This window comes from Pithys albifrons, chromosome 2 (genome assembly GCF_047495875.1).
Source record: "Pithys albifrons albifrons isolate INPA30051 chromosome 2, PitAlb_v1, whole genome shotgun sequence".
Classification (NCBI taxonomy): domain Eukaryota; kingdom Metazoa; phylum Chordata; class Aves; order Passeriformes; family Thamnophilidae; genus Pithys; species Pithys albifrons.
Window position 1 is genome coordinate 111,255,618 of NC_092459.1, and position 22,602 is coordinate 111,278,219.

Genomic DNA, 22,602 nt, shown 5'->3' on the forward strand with positions numbered 1-22,602 from the left:
AAAATAATTCTTGCTGAAAAGCTGCTGTCTGTCCCCTTGATAACGAGGCTGAAGATTGAGTGCTGTATTTATTCTGAATATGCTGGCATTTAGCATTCCTGATCACACTCTGGAAAGACAGCTATTTTTCAGTACTCACTTCTGAGAAATGGGTGTCACCTTAAAAGTAGTTAAACTAAAGCCCTAGAAGGCTAATCAAAAAGATGACAGACCTGAGGAAAAAACATGGCTTGAAAACAGCATATTTATATTTTATTTTATAAAAATTAGTTATTTCAACAGAAAAAGTTACTATTCAGTAGATCCATGGAAATGGTACGTTTGTCCTGGTCATTGTGGCAATTCTACACGAGTCTTTTGGGTTTTTGCAGAGAACAGCAAACATGCTGTTCAAAATTATCATTATTTAACAAAACCCTATCCACAGAACTCCTTTACAGGAACATGCGGCTATTTCTTCGCGTAAGTGATTTTCATGGCATGAGACGGAGTGATCTTGAATCCTTGGAGAGCATCTCGAGCAGCTCCTGCTTGATTCTCATTTTCAAACTCCACGAAGGCGATGTCATGGCGCCCAGGCACTAAACGAACCTCTTTGAATCCAGGAAACCTTTAAAAGAAGGCGAGAGTCAAATAATGTTTCTCAGCTTGGTAATACATCTCCCTTCAGTAGCTGTAAGACCTTTTCAGAAGCATCTACTGGTACAATAGTTATTACTAATGAAAGACTTAAAATTGAAGGGTTTTACATGTCCAATCCTTAGAACTATGCCTCAATTAAGGATCCTTATGGGGAAGCAATTTAATCTGTCTTGTACTCATACAGGAGCAATCAAAGATAGTTTTAAAACTGCTCCTGCAGTCCTAAAGTCTTTAAGATTACAGCCACCAGCTTAAATCCAGTGCAGATTAATAGCAGATAAATTACACAACTAAAACCAGCTATGAAAAAGATTGGATTTGCTTTCTGAATCAAGCCATCAGAACCAACATCTGTGACCTTGGCAGTAACACAAAGAACTGAAATACCTTCAGAAGAAACTCTTACTTTTAAAAAAGTCAGCTTGCCAACTGAGAAAACACACACGGGTAACAGAAGAATTCAAAGGACAAGCCATTTCTATTCAAAACTTACTGATTGAATAACATGGAGAGCATCATCTCATTTGTTTCCTCAGGCAAGTTATTAAGGAAAAGGATATAGTTTGGTGGGTTATCAGGCACCTGCAATAACAGAAGATCAAAACGCAGAAGATTATACACAGTTATCCATTCCCTGCATCTGTCTACACAATTATTTCAACCAAGACATGTGTCCTTGGCTTTGTTCATAAGACTGCCAGAAGTTTCAGAAGACCTTCATCAATATGCAGAGTTTCTTGGCTTTTACAGTGATATATTAATTTGGAGAGGTTCTTATTTCCACAAAAATCACAGTAACACATTGTCTTAGATGCCACATTTAAACTCAACAAGTCAGGAGCTGACACTGCAGCACTTTCCACACCCAGGTGCCTGAGTAATGACTGAAGTGCTGTCCAAGACACCTGCGTGGCACTGGAAGAACCTATCAAAGACTCATACTCCTCTGGAAGAGCAGTGGGAAGCCAGGATGAATACCCTGTTCATCTGCAGTGCTAGGGAAATACTGATTATCTGTGGGCGACCAAAATCCACAAAACTCACATGGTTTTACAGTGCTCAATTTAAATTTATTACTTAGAAACCTCATTAGATTAAAAACTTCAGTCAGATCTGCCTGCTAATATGAATTTGTGGCCAACCATCAGACACAAGGATGAGTAGTCATTTGCTGACACTGGAATCTCCAAGTCATCAAGTACATTATAAAAATAAAAATAAAGTGGACACAACTTCAAACATCCCAGTAATGGTGCCAAGTAAGTTAAAGCCTCAGCAGAACAATCTCCTTCAACTGATGGAAATATTCCAGGCAGTGCTATTAGAAAATAAACTTCTGAAGTTCAAACAAATACCCAAACACTTGGTGTTGTGCTTCAATATGAACTGTCATACACATGTTGTTCCTGAAAACCCAGAGAGGGAGCAAGACCTTCTCCTCTGTGGATTATGTATGCAATTCTCAATCACAGTACTCAGGAAAGAGAAGCAGGGCAAGGCAGGGCAAGAAAAGATATTCTATAGTATTTGCTCTCTTGCAAACACTGGCTCTTTAGCACCTTCACTGCTATCACAGATGAATCATTTAGAAGGTTACTAAGCAGACGAGATGAGTGAAGTGTAGGGAGTTGTTGCTATTTCTGTATTTAATCCTTTGGAAATAAGACACTTATGAGAAAAAAGAAAAAGCAGAGGACCCAAGGACCCCCAAACTCTTGAAAAGAAGATTTTATTAGGCAGATGTTCTGGCACCTTGTATTGTCTTCCTTCTCCTCACCTACTACTAGAACAAAGTAAGTTAAAGAAAATTTATTATCAATTAAAAAAAAAATCCTTCAATTGATACTAAACACAGTCCAAATTTAAGAATCCAGTATGATTTGACAATGGTGCCGTTTTCTGTATAATAATGAGAAATTGCAGATTTTCATTTCCTGTCACGCACTGTAAGAGGCATTTCTTTTATTTGTTTGCTGTGATTTAGTTGTTAAGACAAATGTCTCACAGGATAGAAAGAAAGCTGTAAAATGTATCCTCACATTTCCATGTGTAACAAACCTGTTATTCACAGAGAACAATTTTAAACACTAGTGCTTTTACTTACAAAAATAAAAAAGCATTACCTGATTCTGTAGTGCAGTCCCTGGAGCATTGGCTGAATTTGGTGTTGCTCCCTAGCAAATAAGTACAAAATAGCTTTACAAAGGTGTTCTGTCAGAAATTCATCAGCACACATCACCAGATTTCTGTACAACTCAAGACGTGTGTTAAGGTTTTTTAAGGAACATTTGTTGCTTATGAGATACTTCCCAAAGGGGTCAAAGCACATGAATTTTGCTGAACTCCAAAGCCAGGCAATCAAGAGAAAAAAATATCAGTAATATCTGTCTAATGGCCAAGACAACTATTTCTCCACATTACAAAATTCAGTATAACAGATAGTGAGGAAGCAGTTTTGAAAATGAAGTCAGGTGTCCTGGTTTGGGCTGGGATAGAATTTATTTTCTTCCTAGTAGCTGGTACAGTGCTGTGTTTTGAATTTAGTACACGAATAATGCTGGTAACACAGTGATGTTTTGGTTGTTGATAAGCAGTGCTTGCTCTAATCCAAGGACTTCTCAGTTTCCTATGCTCTTCTACTGAATACGTGCACAAGAAGCCACGAGGGAGCATGGCCAGGATAGCTCATCAAACTGGCCCAAAGGATATTCCATCAGGTCCAGTATATAAACTGGGAGGAGCTGGTCAGGTGCCTTCATGTTTCCTGCTGTACTTCAGCACAAAAATTCCTAAATGTTGTTAGTTTAGGCCAGGCCAACCCTTAATGGAGATCTATTTCAAGCCAACTCCTTTTCACCCAACTATAAATTAATTCTCTTGTTCCCATTTACCATTCTTCAATGCTTACAGGGCAATCAGGGCATTAAAACACTGAAGGGAAAAGCTGGTTGAGCACCTGAAGATGGTGTGAAAGGTAAGCACACACTCTTTTTCCTTTTCTTAATAAAGGATAGTTTCTACTTAGGTTTATTGTCCTTTTCCCCTACATCTTTATTTTCATCTGGGAATAGGAAAGGACATAAAAATAATGGAACAGCAAAGATTGTACAATCAGCCCCCTCCTTCAACTTCTAGCAAATGCTCAAGAGCACAAGATACCAACAGACCCCAATGTAGGAACTGAAAGTACTGAAGGACAACCCTTAGTCTGAAAAGTAAATATTTAACCTTTTGTGTTTGTTTGTTGTTAATTTTTTTAAACAGAGAAGCCTACCTGGATAACCTTTTTATTTGGTGCATTTGCTGACTGCTCCAGAGTTTTGGCCTTCTTCTTCTCCTTCCTTTTTTCCTTATCAGCAAAAGTCCCACGCATTTTAGAGATGATATCGGAGTCTGTTTTTGCATACTGGATACGCTTTTTAAAAGAAAAAATGACAACCCTGTAAATTTTGCAATTAGTAACACTCAACGTTTTGCACCACTTTCATCAACTGTGTATTTACACTTTGCCAGGAACTTCTTATATTAAAAACATTGTTATAAATAGTACGTATTCTTACAGAGTATCTAATCCTCATAATTAGTTTCTGAACACAGTAAACAGAACTATAAAAAAAACCCTAATATGGAAATTAGTAATTTTAACTCATTGAAATCAGAACTCCATCTAACAGCATCTTTTTAACATCTGTCAGGGTAACATGTACAGAGAAACAAGGGCATTTGACAAAACTGGCACTAGCTTCTAACTGCGAGAGGTTTTAATCCCATTTTAAGGGGAGCTTAAATTTGACAGTGATTTCTCCAATCTCTGCAGAGAAGCAAGTTCAGCAAAACTCTGATGTCTTAAATAGAAAGGAAAGTACCTACCTTAATCCAAACAGGATTGCATAAATTGTGTCAGCAGCACAGTGGTGCTGGTTTTCTGACACAGGCCCCCCAGTGCAGGGGGCTGAGAAGGTGCAAGTATGACTGAACAGGTGTGCAACCTTATCTATGCACAGAATCCTACAGTTTTGCCTATCAGAGACTCTCTTAGTACAAAACTACACACCAGTTGAAGATTTTTTTCCATGCTTTTGTTTGGTGCTTAGATAGAGCATGCAAGCTTCAGGCAAGGCTCAAAGAGGGAAGCACAGCTGAGAGCTCATGAAGCCTTAATCTTTTTATTTCTTATTGAGTTTTACTGAGCACAAAACTCCTTAAGGACACATGGCAGACTAGCTGGCACAATTCTGTGATAAGGATTTCATTAGAGACCCTGAAGGTGTTGATGAGAATAGCTCAGCAGCCCAACTGTCTCTGCTCTCTTCAGTTCTCAAAGCCATGGACTGAAAGCCAGTAGTAATGTACCCATCCATCAGTGAAGTTGTGGGCTGTCTGCATGTAGTTACACCTCACCAAGAGTTGCAGAATTAAAGAGATGCCTAATTATCCAAGCAGGCAACAGTGTCTCAATTGTAGTGCTATTCTGCATGTTATCAAGTACATTACCAAATCCTGTTCTGTCAACCAGCACTGTATTTGCTTCACTGAAGTTATACTGAAATGCAGTTACTTGGCTTGGTGATCTACAATCAAGCAGAACTAGCCATCTATTTAGAAAAATAAATCACTGTGCACATCTGGAAAGTAAAACTGCCTCACTGTTACCTCAAAAAGGAAACATCATGTTCTAGATATTCATTATGAATCTAACAGTAGTTAAGGTTACTCTACACCAAGTAACTGACAGCACCTAATTTCAATAGTATTACAGAAATAATTTAACCAGTTAATGGAAAACATGATGAGTAAAATGGAAGTGTTTAAGACAGTAAAAACTATAATCCAGCATAGAAGAACAAAAAGCCACCACTTGGGAAGCCTGAACACTCAGGTCAGCCTCTGTGTGTGTTGTAGCTGCAGTCTCTTCAGCATCCTTCTAGCCTGTACAAATACAGACACTGGTCAGGATGTGACATGACTGAATAACAGTAACAAACTACAAGTAATAATTCATTCCCAAGGTGTAAGTACCAGAACACTCTATCATACCATAGTGGGAATTTTTTTCTTTAAAATGGTAACAAAACAACTTACCATTGGTTTCCCATAAAACGGAAAGCCTTGGAGCTGTCTCAAAGCATTGGTGGAGGATCCAAGCTCTTTAAATATAACAAAAGCCTGTCCTCTCATCTTCATAGTCTTTAAAGCCACAATGTCGACCACATGACCAAACTGTGAGAATAATGCATACAGAGACCTCTTCAGCTCTGGGAACCAAAGGAGAAAACAGATCAGAACAGGTTACAAGCAAATGTCCACCTCTACAGAGCCTGCTGTCCTTCAGGGACAATGTTTTTTCCCAGCTTTAGCTCACACAGTGAAACATCACATCCTGACCAACCACACCACTGCATCTCTTTTAATTACAAAAAGCATTTTGTCAAAACACTTTCCTTAAGAATGACTTCAAAACCTGTATCAAAACAGAAAGACATTTGTAAGCTTTACAGGTAATTTTAAACCCTACATTTGGCCCATGGGGTTTAACAAGGCCAAGTGTGAGGTGCTGCACCTTGGTAAGGGCAACCCTTGGGATCAATCCAGGCTGGGGAATGAAGGGATTGAGAGCAGCCTTGCCAAGGACTTGGGAGTGCTGATGGATGAGAGGCTGGATATGACCCTGCCATGTGCACTGGCAGCTCAGAAAGCCACCCATGTCCTGGTTTACATCCAAAAGAGTGTGGGAAGCAGGTCCAGGGAAGGAATTATGCCCCTCTGCTCTGCTTTGGTGAGACCCCACCTGCAGTGCTGCCTCCAGCTCTGGGGTCCCCAGCACAGGAAGGACATGGACCTGTTGGAGCGAGTTCAGAGGAGGCCACCAAGATGATTAGAGGGATGGAGCACTTCTCCTTTGGGGTAAAGCTGAGAAAACTGGGACTGTTCACCCTGGAAAAGAGAAGGCTTAGGGGTGACTTAACTGTGGCCTTCCAGTACCTGAAGGGAGCCTACAAGAGACATGGAGACTATTTACAATGGCCTGGAGAGACAGGAAAGGGGGAATGGCTTCAAATTGGCAGACAGTAGGGTAAGGTTAAAAATTAGGAAAAAAATTCTTTACTATGAAGGTGGTGAAGGTTGTCTAGAGCACAACCCATCACTGGAAGTGTTCAAGATCAGGCTGGATGGGGCCCTGAGCAACCTGGTCTAGTGGAATTTGTCCCTGCCTATGACAGGGGGGTTGGAACCAGGTGATCTTCAGGCCCTTACAACCCAGGCCATTCTGTTAAGAATTTTAACCACTAATTTCATAATGGGATCTTACTAGTTTATAGGGCTCTTAACATGCTGCCAAGTTCCAAGTTAAATTTATTCAAAGCAGAATCATCTAAGTCATTAAATAATTCATCAGCAAAGTTGTTTTCACTTTTGGATATCTCTCTGAAGCACCATGAAGAAACATTTAAGTAGTGTTGGTCTGATCCAGCAAATTGCACAAACCACAACTAATAACCAGGATCACTTTAGATCAGCAGTGCATGGTTTGATGCAGACGGTCTGATGCCCAGATAAGGCCAAGAAAGTTCTTTTCTGAATGCTGTGAGGAACCGAAGTTCCTCAGCACACAGTCCCCTCTCTCCTGTGTGGGCTGCAGAAACCACAGGGCAATGTGTCTAAAACATAAAGCTTGACCAGCTCTGACCTCCCTCTCACCCCTTTCACCCTGCACTAAAACAAGCGAGTGGCTCACTGAAGTCCCCACAATTCGGCGAGAGGGGACTGCTGACCACCAAAACGTGAATATCCGGACTGTTCCTATATTAGCTACTCACTGACAGGCAAACCTGCAGCCACAGAACTACTGCTGATAGTCAGTAAAAAACTTCCGTAGAAACGCGGGTTTAACAAAAAGACTTAAAACTGAGACGCTTGTCGGCTTCAGCTGCTGTTTCATTACAAGCAGGCGTTTCCCGAGAGCTCGGATCACGATCACCCCTTACCCGGCACTACAGAGCCCGCCGGGACCCCCGGATCGCCCGGGGAATCCACGTGTGAGAGGCCGATCAGGCCCCACAGAGCAACCCGCGCTTAGCGCCGAGGCGGCAGCCCCGTACCTTCCTTCTTGATCTTGTCATTGATGTTGTTGATGTAGATGGTGTGGTTCGGCCTGATGTCCATCCTGCGGGCAGAGCACACGCGGGTGGGGCCGGGGGGGACGCGTTAGCGGCTCCGAGCGCCGCGGCGGCCACACGCCACAACCCCGGGCAGCGGCACTGCGGGCCTGGAGAGCGGTCGACCCTGTCTGTCTCTCTGTCGGCCCGCCTGGATTCTGGCTCCCGGCCCCCGGCTCCCGGCTCCCGGCCCCCTTGTCCCCTCACCGCTCCCTCCTCCCGGCTCGATGGCGGCGCGGCCCGTCCCGCCCTGCGCGGGCGCAGCGCAGGCAGCGCAGCCGCACCCGAAGCAGTCGATGTGCCGAGCGCCGATGGCGCCGATGGGCAGCGGGATAGCAGGGGATGAAAAGGGGGATAACATGGGATAAAAAACGGGAATAACAGGGGATAAAAGTTAAGAATAACAGGAGATAATGAGCAGGACTAGGGATAAAAGGGATAGAAGTTTGCTGCCGGCTCCACGGAAAATCACAGCGAGGCTTGGGACTGGCCGAGATGGGCGTTTGCTGGCCCGGGGTTTGGTTCCGTCCTGCGCTGACAGAGCAATAAGCAAAGATAAATGTGATTATTTTATTTTGCCTCCTCACAGCACCCGAAACAGCAGCTTGGGAAAGCGTAGAACCACAGAACGGTTTGGCTGGATGGGACCTTAAGGATTATCTCGTTCCAAGCCTCTGCCATGGGCAAGGACACCTTCACTGTCCCAGGTTGCTCAGGGCCTATCCCAGGCCGGCCTTGGACACTCTCAGGGATGGGGCACCCACAGCCTCTCTGGGCAACCTGTGCCAGGGCCTCACCACCCTCACAATATGGAATTTTTTCCTAATGTCTATTCTAAACCTGCCCTCTGTCAGTGTGAATCCATCCCCCTTGTCCTGCCACTCCAGGCCCTTGTAAATAGTCCCTCTCCATCTTTTCTCGTAGCCCCTTCAGGTCTCCATTAGGTCACTCCAGGCTGAACAATCCCAATTCTCCCAGGAATTCCTAACAGGAAAGGTGCTCCCTCCCTCCAGTCATCCTTGTGTCCGTCCCCTGGACTCGCCCCACAATCCATGTCCCTCCACCCCAGGTGGATGCAGGCGTAACTCCAACATGTCTGGAGACATCCATTAGTTAACATTTGTTTCTAGTTCTGACACTGAGCATGAAATTTCTCAGAGGTACTTGGAAAATCCCTGAGGTTGTGCTACCTCGGGATAAATAAACAGAATAGAGATTGAGGTTGCAGCCCTTGCATTTTTGGAATAATTTTGCAGGCTGCATGCCTTCATTTCTTATGAATAATTAGGCAGGCCTTTTAGAGAAGCAATTTTAAGTTGCAAAGGTTTAACCTGGTTACATATCAAAAAGAAGTTGGGGAGGGGATATATTCTGTAAAGTAGTTCTTGCCTAAACTATAAATTTTGTTTGGACAGGCCATCACTTTGTAAAGAGGCAGGAATATTAGGCAGACTTATTGGTTCAGTTATATTTTAGAGGAAAAAAATAACATTACTCCAGATTCTAGAGTATTTAGGAAGCCTATTAAAAAAAAAACATGTGTTAAAGGGAATCAAATATGCAATCCAAAGACAAAAAAGGTGTTGATTGAGGTGTTATTTATTGCTTGGAGGAAGAAAACAGTGTGTTCTGCAGTTATTTACAGCAGGGCATGGTGTGGGACATGGTGTGCTAGTTGATGCCCTTATGCAATCTATACATGCCACAAATTCAGAACATGACAGGCAACAGTTCTGGTTGAATTTTAGTGTCCTGTTTCTATTTCTCTGTTTATTGTCTTAGATGTAGTTGCTAAGATAAAGCATAACTTTGAAATCCAAGCATGGACAGTACATTAAAATGCTTTTTCAGAAAGGCTGGCTGTGTTGCTTTATGCCTTGATCAGCACTACATGTAACTTTATAATTTAATAACAATGTTCAAAACTGCTTATTTGTTATTGAGGCCATGCAGCTGTGGGAATTGGTCCAGCAGAATCAAAAATCTTGACGTTTTAAAAATTATTTTTAAAATAAAGTCCTTCAACTGTCCATAGAGCAGGCACTGTAAAGAAAAAAAATGTAAAAAACCCCTCCATCTGACGCAAAGCAAGGAAAAATTCATGGCTTCTGTAATTCATCCAGCAGAGCCTGCCTCACTCGTGCTTGCTCAGAGTCACTTTAAGCACAGCTGATTTACTCTTGCAGAATTTGAATGCAATAAAGCAGAAAAACTGCATCTTTCCTGCTCCTCAGGTGGGATTTCACAGTCTGCCTGCCACTTCAATAGAAGTGACATTCATTCCTCAGGTTGGCTTCCTCCTCTCTTCCCCAAGGTTTATTGGGATTACTTCTGTTTCCTGAATCCCCAAACAGAGGTATAGTGCTCTCATATTCACTAAAGCAGTCACTTATTTAAAAGTCCCTGAATGCTTGAAGTCTTGTAAAAATTATTTCAAGTTTCTAAGCAAGAGTGCCTGTAGCAACTTAGTCAGCAAAGATTCATCACCAACAGAACAGGCTGGGAACACACTTCCAGCTTGGACAGGCACCTGCTTTGTCAGAGGGTGTCAAACAGCAGTGGAGAAACAAAATACAGGGCACAGGGTTCTTGAAGACATCTTTGCAGCCACTGCTCTTCCCCCTTCCTGCCCTCTGCTTAAGGTCAAGGAAACCCAGCATTTCATTATTATTACTGCCGTTTGTTATGAAACCTGTAATAAAAATCAAGTTGGTCTTTTTTCCTTTCATCTCCCTTTTCTAAATGCAATGAAATTCTCTGAGGTAAAAAGAACAATAACCAAGAGCTGTTCATGGTGGGAGCTCCACAGCATCGTGCCATCCTGGTGGCTTTGATGTGGTCCACAGAAAGTGATGCTTCAGACTTTTCATGATTGTTATTTCCTATGTGAAGTCTGGAATAAGCAAAGTTACTGTAGTTTATCAGTACAGAAATATTTTCATGTTACATATTTGTATGCAATCAAAACCACATGCTAGAAGGAAACATGAGTGAGAATGTTTTCTGATATGGCTGGGTTGTCTGCTGTATTTTTGTTCTGCCCTTTGTCTGCCCTCTTCTGCTGTGTCAAGGAGTAAAGTAACACCCAACCACTAAATATTGAAGCATGGACAAAGACAATGAGCAAAATGACAAGAAATAAGGAAATTCCCTAGGAAGTACAAGCAGTGGTGCTGTGAGCACTTGCAAAGTCAATATACACAAAGCTTCACATTTAAGACAGAAAAGGTTCTTTGAAGGGTGAACAACTTCTGGATCTATATTCACTTGGAAGGTGTGAAAGGGAAGGAATTGCTCCCTATAAATCAGGGGTTGCTGAGTAGTTGGACCTGCTGCCTTTGCCCGAAGGATCGAGGAGTGTGCAGTGATTTGCAGCTCATTGTTCGCAGGCTCAGGATATGTGATCTCTACAAATTAACAAAGCACAGTGAATGGACAACGTGATGGCAGAAGAAATTTAGTATTGACAAGTGCTTGGCAAGGGCTTGGAAAAGCATTGCTGGAACCACCTGAATTAACTGTAACCACTCAGGAAAAGGACCTGGCTGACCCCCTCTGGGGGACAATAAAACACCCAGAAGTAGGGAGACAGACAAACAAAAACACCATATGGAAGGGGAAAAACATACTGCAGTTCCTTCAATAAGGGTGTTTCATAATCACTAAAAGATGCTTCAGTGTATTACTGCTTGATCTAAAATAAAGGAACCTCCACTCATTCATCTGACATTTATTATTGGCAGTTTATGCTTTTAGTTATTTAATACTCTGCCTGACAAACAGTAATTTAGTCAAGGGAGCTTCACCGACCAGGAGAAGAGTATACCATCACATCCAGTTATTTATTACTGCTGTTTCAGAGGAAAATCATTTTACCATGGTTAATACAACTCTTTGCTTGTTGTCTTGACCAAGTAACCCCTACCAAGGAAAACAACAGCACAGCATTTCATTTCTTTGGACACACTTCTAGTATATGGCAACGGAAAACAGTTGCACTGTTTAAAAGAAATAAGTTATCATTGTTAAGTGAACCAGAATTGAATTTCAGATACTTACATTCATACTTAATTAGTTATATCCAGCATAAACTGGGAAATTAGTATATTTCATTTTTTATGTCTTATCAAGCATGCAAAGAAAAAAATAACACACTTCTAGACTGGCTTTCCTTTATGGGGGAGCCTGTTCCCTCTCAGACCAATTCTTTTGCCACTGGCAATTTCAGGGCCTTGCAACTCTTATGTTACTCTGCTGCTTCAGTTCCCTAGGGTAAAGCTCATCTGAAATTGCAAGTTTCAAGTATTCAGCTCCTCATGTTTGCTATATTTATCATCATGGTGATTCCCAATTAGTTTGTGTGTGTTAATATATTGGAAAGGATGAAATGTGGGTAGCACTCTTAATTTCACACAGATGGTTCCAAATTATTTCAGGGTGCTGGGGTTGTCCTTTTATTAGTATTAATTGGTGGCAGTGCCATCTGTCCACGCTGAAACTCTTCACTGGGAAGAATAGCCGAGTTCTGGTTTGATTTATTGTTTTGCAAGAGCATTTGTATTCCTTCCCTTTCCTTTCAGTCGGGGTTAATTTTTTATTTTTTTTTTAGTTTGACTGAAATCAGCATACTAACACAGTGTAAGTGGTATGACTTGCACTGAGCATTTTAATTTAATACTTTTGAATCCTCATACATGTGCAACATTGCAGTGTAATGAAATCAAGACCTACCAGCTTAGCTGTGGGAAATTGCCTGGTTGTTTCCATCCCTTTGGAGGGATGTGCTGGAAGCCCTGGTCCAAAAAACTGGGGGAGCTGCTGAGGTGGAGATGGATGCTGGGAATGGTCCCGTATCACTGAGCTCAAAGCAGCTGGGAAATAGGAAGCTGGAGCTGATGTCTGCTACATCCTGGCTAAATGGTGGCAGAGGTGGGTAGGAAGCTCAACCTACTTTAAGCAGCATTGCTGGGCTGGAAACCAGGACAGCAGGTGGGCATGGTGGTCTCAAATAGCTGGTGGTACCAGTGAGGAGCTGAGGAACCTGCTCTGCAGGTGGGGAGGGAATGCAGCATGTCCAGGATGGAAGGGCAAACGGAAAAAAAACTAACGGGTTTTTCCAGCAGGAGTATGTCAAGTGCAGAGATTTGGTGCCACCAGTGAGCGAGGAGGTCTGTCCAGCTGACGGTTCCCACAGCACTTACTGACAGCTCACCATCAGTGTCGTGTGGGGCTTTATGAACCCTTTAAAGGAGCTCTTAGATTTCCAAACACCTCTTTCTCAATGCAGCTCAACCTTGAAATTGCTACAACCCATGCCAGCAGCAAGCTATGAAGCCATAAATAAGCTTGCTTTATTACTAGTCTTATGGTTAATAATTACTGCAGTTTGGGCAAATAGCAGTAGTAAGGCCCACTAACAAGTTCTGCCTGGGCTTATGTTGAGTTTCTGCCAGTTCCCCATACGGATACTAATAAAGCTCATGAGTTATTTCGATTGTCTCATTCCTTCAAACATTTATTGATTTAAATCATTTAGTTCTCAGTCGCAGCAGACACTGGGGAACTGATGGTAAATCATACCAACTCTGGTACTGGAGTTGGCTGTAAATTTACCACATCTGGTAGACTTGAGCTGGCTATAAATTCTTTTAGTGCTCCTAAAGCTTGGCTGGCTGTGGAAAAGAGTGCAGGTGTTGTGCTGCCTTATGTTTGAATCCATGGTGGGAGTCGGAGAGCCTTTCTGTGCTTATTTCTCACTTAGACTCAGTGTGGAAGAGCCCCTTCCAAGTGTCAGGGTTCTCCTGTGCCACTCCCCCTAAAAAAAACCCTACATCAACAAATAGTGTAGGTCAAGATCAACACCAAACATATCCTCAATCTCCTCTCCATCAGAATTCCATGCAGAGCAGCTCTGCAAGCATTGGCTTTCTAAAAGTCTCCATTCTGACTATGATTTACACCATCGTGCCTTCAGGAATGTAAAAGTAAATCTCAGCTCTGTGAGATGAGACCTTACCTCTGAATGCATAAATTTCCCACCTCCAATAAGTGAAATGAGAACAGGTGCTTGGATAGATGAACATATGAAGCTGCTGGATTCAAATGAAGTGTGCAGGGGGATTAAGACAATCTTTTCGACCCTGCTTCTGCTTACAAAGTAAGTCTATACAATATTAAACAGCCAACATCCTAAATCAAATAAGTATTTCCTGAAAGGCAATTATTTCACACACAGCTGGCCATAATTTTTCTAGAGAAAACTTTATTCTTTAAAGGTGACTAAAACTCTTCTGTTTACAAGTATTCTTATAAATTCTATTGAATTTTTAGAAAAGGCTTTTGTTCTTTATAAAATGGTTTAAACACTTGAACATTTTCTAGCACTGAAAAAATTTATTAAAAAAGGTATTTTTCTTTTCTTGCAAGACAGAACTGTAAAGTCTCCCCCCATGATTCTCCTTCCTCTTCCTGAATTTTGTGTGAAGTGATAGTTTATCCTGGAGAATCCCATTCAACCGATACAATTTCATTACTTTGAGGTTAGTTGTTTTGCAGATAAATGTGAAAATGTGATCTCATTGTTGCTACATGAAGGTAAGTCTACACTGCTGCCAAAGGTGTGATTTCCTGCACAGGGAGACCTTCCTGCTCAAACAATGATTCAGCTACCTCTTGAAGCAGTAACATCGAGGTGACAAAAGCACAGAAGGGTGATCTCATGTGTTTGATGGCAGCTTTTCACTGCTTTTCCTTCCCCTGCTTGATTCAGGACAGTGTTGAAACCATCTGAGAATGCATGGAGAAGTGCAGCCATGAAGCAAATGAGAAAAGTGATCTCACCTCTCTTCCATTTGAGAGCACGGGGCAGGACCAGCAGGGCAGCCCCAGCTTAGTCAAGTTTGTCAGTGCAGATGCACCTGTTGGGTAGTACTGACTGAAAATACAGTGCTACCTTCTAGACTTCCCTTTCCCAAACCTGAAATAAAACAATCTCTTGCTGTTTGCTGATTGCAAAATATTTGGGGGATTTGAGGGTTTTTTTGCTCTAGGTTTTAACTAGTCCATTAGTCATTGTGTGTATTTAGTCCTCCCTAACACTGTGTTAGGAATAGAGCAGTGTTAACCATTCACTAGTAATGACAGATTGAAATTTGGGGTTGGAAATGCATTTTCTGTGAAAAAGAATAAATTTCTATAGCCTGTCTTATGCAATATTATAGTATTAAATAAAGGCAAAAATCTACTTCTGATTCCATTCTTCTGTACTGGAATTGGGTGTTCCCAGTAAAGATTCCCTTTACCTTGTTCTCCATCCAAGCACCCGCTGCTGATCTGCAGCCAGCCCTGTAAGGGACAGCCAATGGCTTCTGAACTCTGGCAAATCAGTCTCTGACTTCCTAAAAACAGGAACTCTGGGTGTGAACTGGCACCCAAAACATGTCTCAGGGAGAGTGACCTAATGGGTTGCATTTGTAGATTACTATCACACTGCATCCTTATAGAAAGCAGCAAACAAGATTCGGAATTGTGATTGCCTTTTTGGACTTTAGCAAACTTCAAACTCCCAATTTCAGGTGATAATCAAAGGGAGAAATCCATATCCTCGGAAAGGAGTAATATGTCCTTTAGCCCAAGTGGGTCTATCAATGAGGAGAGGATGAATAATGTTCCTCAGGGCTTGTCCATGTCCCTGTACCCTGTGTGACTTTCCCCAGTGGCTATGACGGTGTCACCTCTTGTCCCTGAACACTGAGACCACAGGTGTGTATAAAGCACCACAGCCATGGATTGTGTCACAGCTCCTATCTCAGGGGTTGTATTTCCCTTCTTCAGTGAACCCTTCAAAAATGTTAAGGTTTTTGTGCACCACCTGCTTATACAGAGGGAATGTCGGTGCGCTGACTTTGTTCTGCAGCCACAGCCTTTGAGCACTTTGGCTGGGGATGCTGTCACCTGAAGAAATAGTGCTCAGCAGCCAGATTATATGCCATGAACCATTCCTTCAGGGAATTTATCTTAAACTCATTTTAGGCTAACACAGCCAGAGCCGTATATTACAGCAAGGGGCAGCTAACCCTTTAGATCTGCTAAGTGTGATTGAAACACATTACTCACTTTCTCACTACCTGGACAGTTTTATCCAAGAAAACAATAGTTGGGGGGGGGGGGGGGAAACTCGGTCATAGAGCAATGTTAATGATCCAAAAGGTTTCTTTGCCCTGACTTCAAACCAGAGCCAGCTGTCAGAGGGAAAAGCTCAGAAAATTAACTGTTCCAGGGTACACTCAGAGCTTTTTCAAGTCAAAATAACTTTTCCTTAGGACATTGAAGTATTAACGGTATTGGCAGCATCAGTACGGACCTGAGCATTGGCTCTTTGTCAATACAGTGGTTTTTTTCTTCATGAGGAGACTATGCAATGTATCTTCTCTGTATCCACATGCTGTGAAGCTGACAGCATTTTGGGGAAGGCAGACACAGCACATAAGATCTATTTATTTGTTAAACACCAAACCAGGGCTGGGGAGGGAGGTTGTGAGGAGTGAGAGTCAAAGGAGATGTTCCTCAAAGGGTGCAGATACCCTGCATAATTTAAAATAAACATCATAATGGCAGAGAGAAGCCTCCTGATATCACAATACTGATGGAAGTTCTTGGTAACCAAGAACAGGGAATAATAGTCTTTTCCTTTCTCCTTCTAAATGCTTAAATAATGTCCTAATCCTAATTCAGCAGAATTATTTTTGGTTATTGGTAGGGGTTTTTTTAATCCATTCAGGTTTCCTCTAGACTGAAAAAGGGGCTTGTTAGTGGGTAACATCCAGATGAGAAAAACTTTTGATGGGCAGCAAATTCCCAGGGACAGCAGAGAAGCAAGAATTTGGGGCATGCAGCCCCCTGGGATAGCACAACAGTAGTGTGGGACCTTCTCTTCCCCTCCCCCTTCCCCTTTCCCTTCCCCTTCCCCTTCCCCTTCCCCTTCCCCTTCCCCTTCCCCTTCCCCTTCCCCTTCCCCTTCCCCTTCCCCTTCCCCTTCCCCTTCCCCTTCCCCTTCCCCTTCCCCTTCCCCTTTCCCTTCCCCTTCCCCTTCCCCTTCCCCTTCCCCTTCCCCTTCCCCTTCCCCTTTCCTCTTCCCTCTTCCCCCTTCCTCCTTCCTCCTTCCTCTTCCTCTACCCCTTCCCCTTCCCCCTCCCCCTTCCCCTTCCCCTTCCCCTTCCCCTTCCCCTTCCCCTTCCCCTTCCCCTTCCCCTACCCCTGCCCCTTGCCCCTTCCCCTACCCCTGCCCCTCCCCTTGCCCCTTCCCAGCCTCCCAAACAGCAAATAATAATGGGGCCCTTCCTCCATTGCCTTTCTCCTCCTTGCCTGCTTTGAAAGCAGTGAGGACATGCTATTGAAGGGTGAAATCCTGCAATCCTCTCTCCCTTTTGCATTCACAACAGTGTAAGATACAAAAAGCATCTCTTTTTCCTGCTTTTCTGCCATTAATAACTTCTTCATTACTGAACTACAGCGGTTCAGCCTCAGTTCAGTGCTCAGAAGGTACGAGCATTATATCTTTTAAATAGTAGATAGTATAACATCCTCGTGATGTGGCTCTTTGTCTTTTAGCCTAGATAATAATGAAACAATCTCTTGGCTTAAAAATGGAAACACTAATTATATTCCTTTAAAAATAATAATTAAAAGAATGTGCCCAATATTAGATTTGTCACATTACCACATTCATCCTGTAAACTGTAAAAAATGCAAAACCATCCAACTGCCCAGCTGATAAAACCAACCTGATAAATCAGGCTTGTTCTATAACAGAAATGGGATTGTTACACTCTGGGCCGAAATAATATGGTATGACTCCACAAACAGAAAATAGAAGTGATTTTCAGATTAAAAAGATCCTGTTAATAATACTTTCTTCGTGCGGGGTGAAAAAATGTTTTTGTGTTTGAGTCTGATATTGCAGGAGCAGATACTGCTGATGCACTCATTCATTTGGGCAGGGCTCTCCGGAAAGGTCTGCCGCCGGGATGAATACGGATTGTTAGCATTCATGGAAGTGCCTCGGTGCTTTGTTGCCAGGAAACAGTAATGAAAGTGTAGGGATGCCAGCTTGATGACAGGGATATAGGGCAGGGGCATTAATCCCCTGCTTTGCAGACACGAGATCTCTATCATTTGCAAACATGAATGAGCCTGTCGGAAATTTCCGAAGATTCTTTGCCTAATGGATTCTTAGAAATGTGGAACGTTATAAAAGCTTATAAGCATCATGTTAAAGTTCTGAAAACCCTCCTCCTACCTTGTAGAATACAGTTTAAGGGAATGTTATACTAATTTATGAAGTATTTGTGCTCTTTGATTTTTAGGTACAGAGAGTACAGCTGAGGTGACTTCCACCTGCAAGGACCAGGGTCCATCGAGTGTTGTCATTAGTTATTAAGCCAAGAGATGATCATATTTTCACTGCAAAAGGCAAAGAAATTAAGATGAAGCTTTTCTAGATAGGCTTGCCTGTGAGTAGAATTAAGACAAGATCTTTTGTACATCCCAAGGGTGGGGATACAATGGTCAAGATTCTACCTGAATTTGAGGGCTTTTATTTTTGTTTCTTGCATGCAATACCTTGTAGTGTTTGCTCAGTGGGAAAGAGGTAAGGTTGATATTTATGCATTCATAAAATGGTAGAATTTTTAAATGGTTTGTCCCATATAGAGCATTTTATATTGTCCTGTTTACTTTCAAGGGATTAGCATCAGTTCTTTGTAAGGGTAATAAAACCTTGAAAAATCTTATGATTCTGCTGCTTTTACCACTCCTTCAGAATAATTTGTTCAAATATGTGTGTTAGGAATATAGTGAACTACAGCAAAGACTTCAGAGAAGTTAAAATTGTTTTACTTCTTTCAAGTCAGGCAGCTGAGTATAATGAAAGTCCAAATCTGCTTCTAGTCCCTCTGTTCTTTAATCTTCAAGAAAAGCAATCTTTGTGTATATAGCTCTTCTAAAATGACCCCATATATGCTTTCTTAATGCTTAGTGAAAAGTATAGCTCAGCTGAAACAACACTGGGCATAAGGATATAGGCATCAGCAGCAGCTGCACGTCTCCTTGCCATTACCAGTGCCTGTTACCCTGGAAAACTCTCTCTTTTTCTGATACCCAGGCTGCCATTTATGTCTCTTCAATTGCAATCATCCTGAAAGCATCAAACCTATCTCTTGTTCTTAATTATTCAAATAGCACTTCTTGAGAAATATTTAAATTTGTAATAATGCCCGTGACAGAAAGTGCAGCAGAACTCCCCGTGTGCTGCTCTGGGCTTGCATGCAGAAGTAGCTGTTTTGGAAATTAGATACTGTGAGATGACATTTCCTTTTAGCAGTCTTGGGGAGCTCTTCCAGTGCTGACAGCAATCATCACCAAAGAAAAAGAAGTGCACTAACCTCTGGTAAATGTCTCTTGAGAGAAGCAAAAACAGTCTTGTGGAAGGTATTACCTGGCTTCTGAAGGAAGAGCCCTGGTAAACATGCTGGTTGTTTGACCTTTCCAGATGATGGGACTTGAAAATGGGGAGATTGAAGAGGCAGAGCTCATTCCTTGGAGCAGGAGCTTCTGCAAGAGAACAAAACAGAACAAAAGAGAGATGTGATGGATACAGCTGCTTCTCTCTAAGGCAAGTGCCAGCTGCCCTGCCTTTGTGGAGATGCTTTTCCTCAGTGGATAAATGCCAACTTTACAGTGGTTTGGTGGTTGGTGGGCACCTGGAAAATGTCCACGATGGAGTGATGAACCAAGCTACCCTTAGTCAAAGGAATATCTTTTGGGACTCTGTTAGTGGACAGAGTGTTTAGGGCTACATTCCAAACATAATGGCTGAAAACTGTGATGCATGTTTAGCCTGCAAGGACTTCCTTGCTCAAGGCTGCTTCTTTTTTTGCTATCAGAATGTAGAAACATACTGATTAAAGCTGCTTTTCCATGTGGGATTAGCAACGTGTCTTCTGACTAAACACTGTTATGAGGTGTTTCATTTCAGCCTTTGAATGGTAAATGCACCTTAAAATTGCACTGACTTAAATTCCAGGGCTTTATTGATTTACTAGACTCAATTTCATACACGAGCAGGCTGGTTTTTGTTTGGGGGCACAGCTCATTTCTCTATGACATGCCAGGCTGGGAAGGTGTACAGGATAAACCACAAGCATGACATTGTATTGTTAGTCTTTTGCTTCTTTTGAAGCAGCAGATGGGTTAGATGGGGGGATGTTTGGGGTGTTCCTTGGTTTTCTAACACGATGTACACTGAGCTCTGGCTGTGCCCTTCCCATCAGGTCCATGTGATCCAGATGATGGGCTGTGAGCAGATGGTTCATAACATCTCTGTTCTCATAGGCTTCCTGTATGACCCTGTGCATCTCCTTTCCCTTCATTCTTTAACCATCTTCCCTACTCAGGCTACAGATTCCTGGCACAGAAGGAGCTGTGCTGCAACTTATCTTCCACCATGGACTTTCTGGCTTGACTGAGTGGATACTCCAAACATTTTACATAGCAATATAAATTGTTATTGCCAATAATAATATTACCATATTTATCCCAAGGCAAGGTAGGGAGACATAAATTCTTTCTGGGAATGCTCATCATCTGAAAGGATGCATGCAACAATATCCCATGTAAATTTTATGCCATCATCATTATAGCAGCAATGATGTTTCTCACAGCCAACATAAATGCTTTATGCAGTCAGCTATCAGTGCAACACTGTGTTCATGTTTTATGTGTTTATACACACAACTTTTTGCCAATAAGCAAGTGATATTTAAATCATTGTGATCGTTATTATACTTCATATCAAACATAGGAAACTGTATCAATTGAAATATTGAGCAAAACTACCTTTGTGTCTTAGTGTTTCTTCTATTTTGAACTCGTGAAGAGCAGCGACTTTCTAATGTAATCATCATATGGGAGATTAGAAATGGCTTTTGTGCTTTTTTTTGGAATTTTTTTGCTGGATCAGTAATTCAGCCATTGAAAGGCAGCTGGCCTCCCTCCAACAGAATCATTTTGGCTCTGGTTTGAAACCAGATTATTCTCCTTCACTTCAGGCAGGATGATGTGCAGGATCACACTGTGCTGCCTTTGACCTGCAATGTTCGACCTGGTAGTGACACATCACAAAAAAAGTAGACACTTGAAAGTATGAGTAAAAGATGTTTCAGTTCTTCTTCACTCTTTCTTTTCCAGCATGCTGTGATTTAATCTCCATGCCAGAGTGTTATTTTTAAGGAGGAGCACTGGCCACTAGAGGGAGAATAAGATATACGTTAGTTTGGGACATGCATTCTTTTATTCACATTAAATACATCTTCTATATGCAGTTACTGACACATAAAGCCTGATTTTCTTGTTCTGGTTTGTGTGATCCTAATCTAATTTTATCTCATTGAAGAAACACAGTGAGGTGAGAATGACAAGCTGTAGTTTTATTAAAATGCTTCATTTGGCTAGATTTGAGTGTAAATTTCAGCAAGCATTGCCTAATGTCTTTTCCAGATGTTATTAAAAAAGAAATCACAGATTAATAGAATTGTTTAAGTTTGAAAAGCCCTTTGAGATCATTGAGTCCAACCATTAACCCAGCACTACCAAGTCCATCACTAAACCATGTCCTATGTTGCAGGTTGAAAGATTTCTTAATAATAAATCAATAATGTCTTATTAATAAGGGTTATTTCTGAAATGAACTAAGATCAGGTAACACTGGTAGCTTGGAATAAAAAAAATCTTTCTGATAGTGTTTAGCCTCTTGCTAAAATCTCCCCAAAATATTTTTTTAAAATGGACATAATTTCCCAAATCTGGATAGTTCTTTGGGGGTGGCCTGTTCAGTGACCTTGTCTGAACATCCCTTTTCTTCTCATGAACAATATATCTTGCATCACTGATTGAAGAGTCATGTGTGACCTAAAGCCATCTTCCAAGGGCCATGTGTAGGAGAGTGTTTCATGGCTTGGTACCCTGGCAGAGTGGAAAGGGATGCCCCCTTCATGGAGTCTGCTCTGCAGCTGGAGCAATGCTGACAAAGATTTTGGAGAGCACACCAACTCTACCCATCCAGCTGCCTTTTAAAACAGGCCAAGTCCTGTGGTTCTTGCTCCTTATTCAGGCAAAGCCAGTCTTTGAAGCCAGTGATGAAGCTTATTTTATCTTTTAGACAGCAGAAGTGGAATAGGTTCAATAGAGCTCCAGGGAATAGTCAGGAACTGCAGGGATAATGAGTCTGATGGGCTGAATCCTCCCTTGTTCACCCAGTGCAGAAACAGAGCTTGTATTCATCAGTGATTCTCCTTGCCCCAGTGCTTCCCTTGGGCTCCTGTTTCCCTTAGGTGTCTGCTGCCTGCCCTCCCCCATCCCAGCAGCAATCTCTTACCTCACCCTTGCTTCTTTTTGCTCTTTTTTTCCTCAACTTTTTTGTTTTTGTCCCTTGAAATTCACAGCAGGACTCATGCACTGGCTCACTGAGTGGTGACTTACTGGCCTGAATAGAAAGACAGTAATGTTTATTTTCATGAGCTACTGTCAGGAAAATGACTTTTCAGACTGCCTAAATATTTCATTCCAGTCAAGAAGAATCTGTAGCTCCTTTGAAGATGTGTGTGCTGCCTTTCAAGCACCTCCTAAAATAGTTTTCCTGTGGATGTTACCATATTCGGCAGCTCAGTCCTCCACCATCTCTTTCCTGAGGGATTACACATAAAGCCCTATCTTATTAAGACAGCTGACCTGTACTTCAGTCTCTTTT

At 42.0% G+C, this 22,602-nt stretch overlaps 1 protein-coding gene across 1 annotated transcript; it reads right to left on the reverse strand.

The window, feature by feature from the left end:
- Positions 1 to 235: 235 nt before the first annotated feature.
- SNRPB2 (small nuclear ribonucleoprotein polypeptide B2) lies at positions 236 to 8,050 on the reverse strand. The gene is made up of 6 exons (XM_071582098.1): positions 7,743 to 8,050; positions 5,725 to 5,897; positions 3,917 to 4,057; positions 2,766 to 2,816; positions 1,136 to 1,224; positions 236 to 610 (listed from the first exon to the last, which is right to left on the reverse strand). Exons 1-6 carry the CDS (start codon positions 7,804 to 7,806, stop codon positions 451 to 453), a joined length of 678 nt encoding a protein of 225 aa, XP_071438199.1. The 5' UTR covers positions 7,807 to 8,050; the 3' UTR covers positions 236 to 450.
- Positions 8,051 to 22,602: the final 14,552 nt, after the last annotated feature.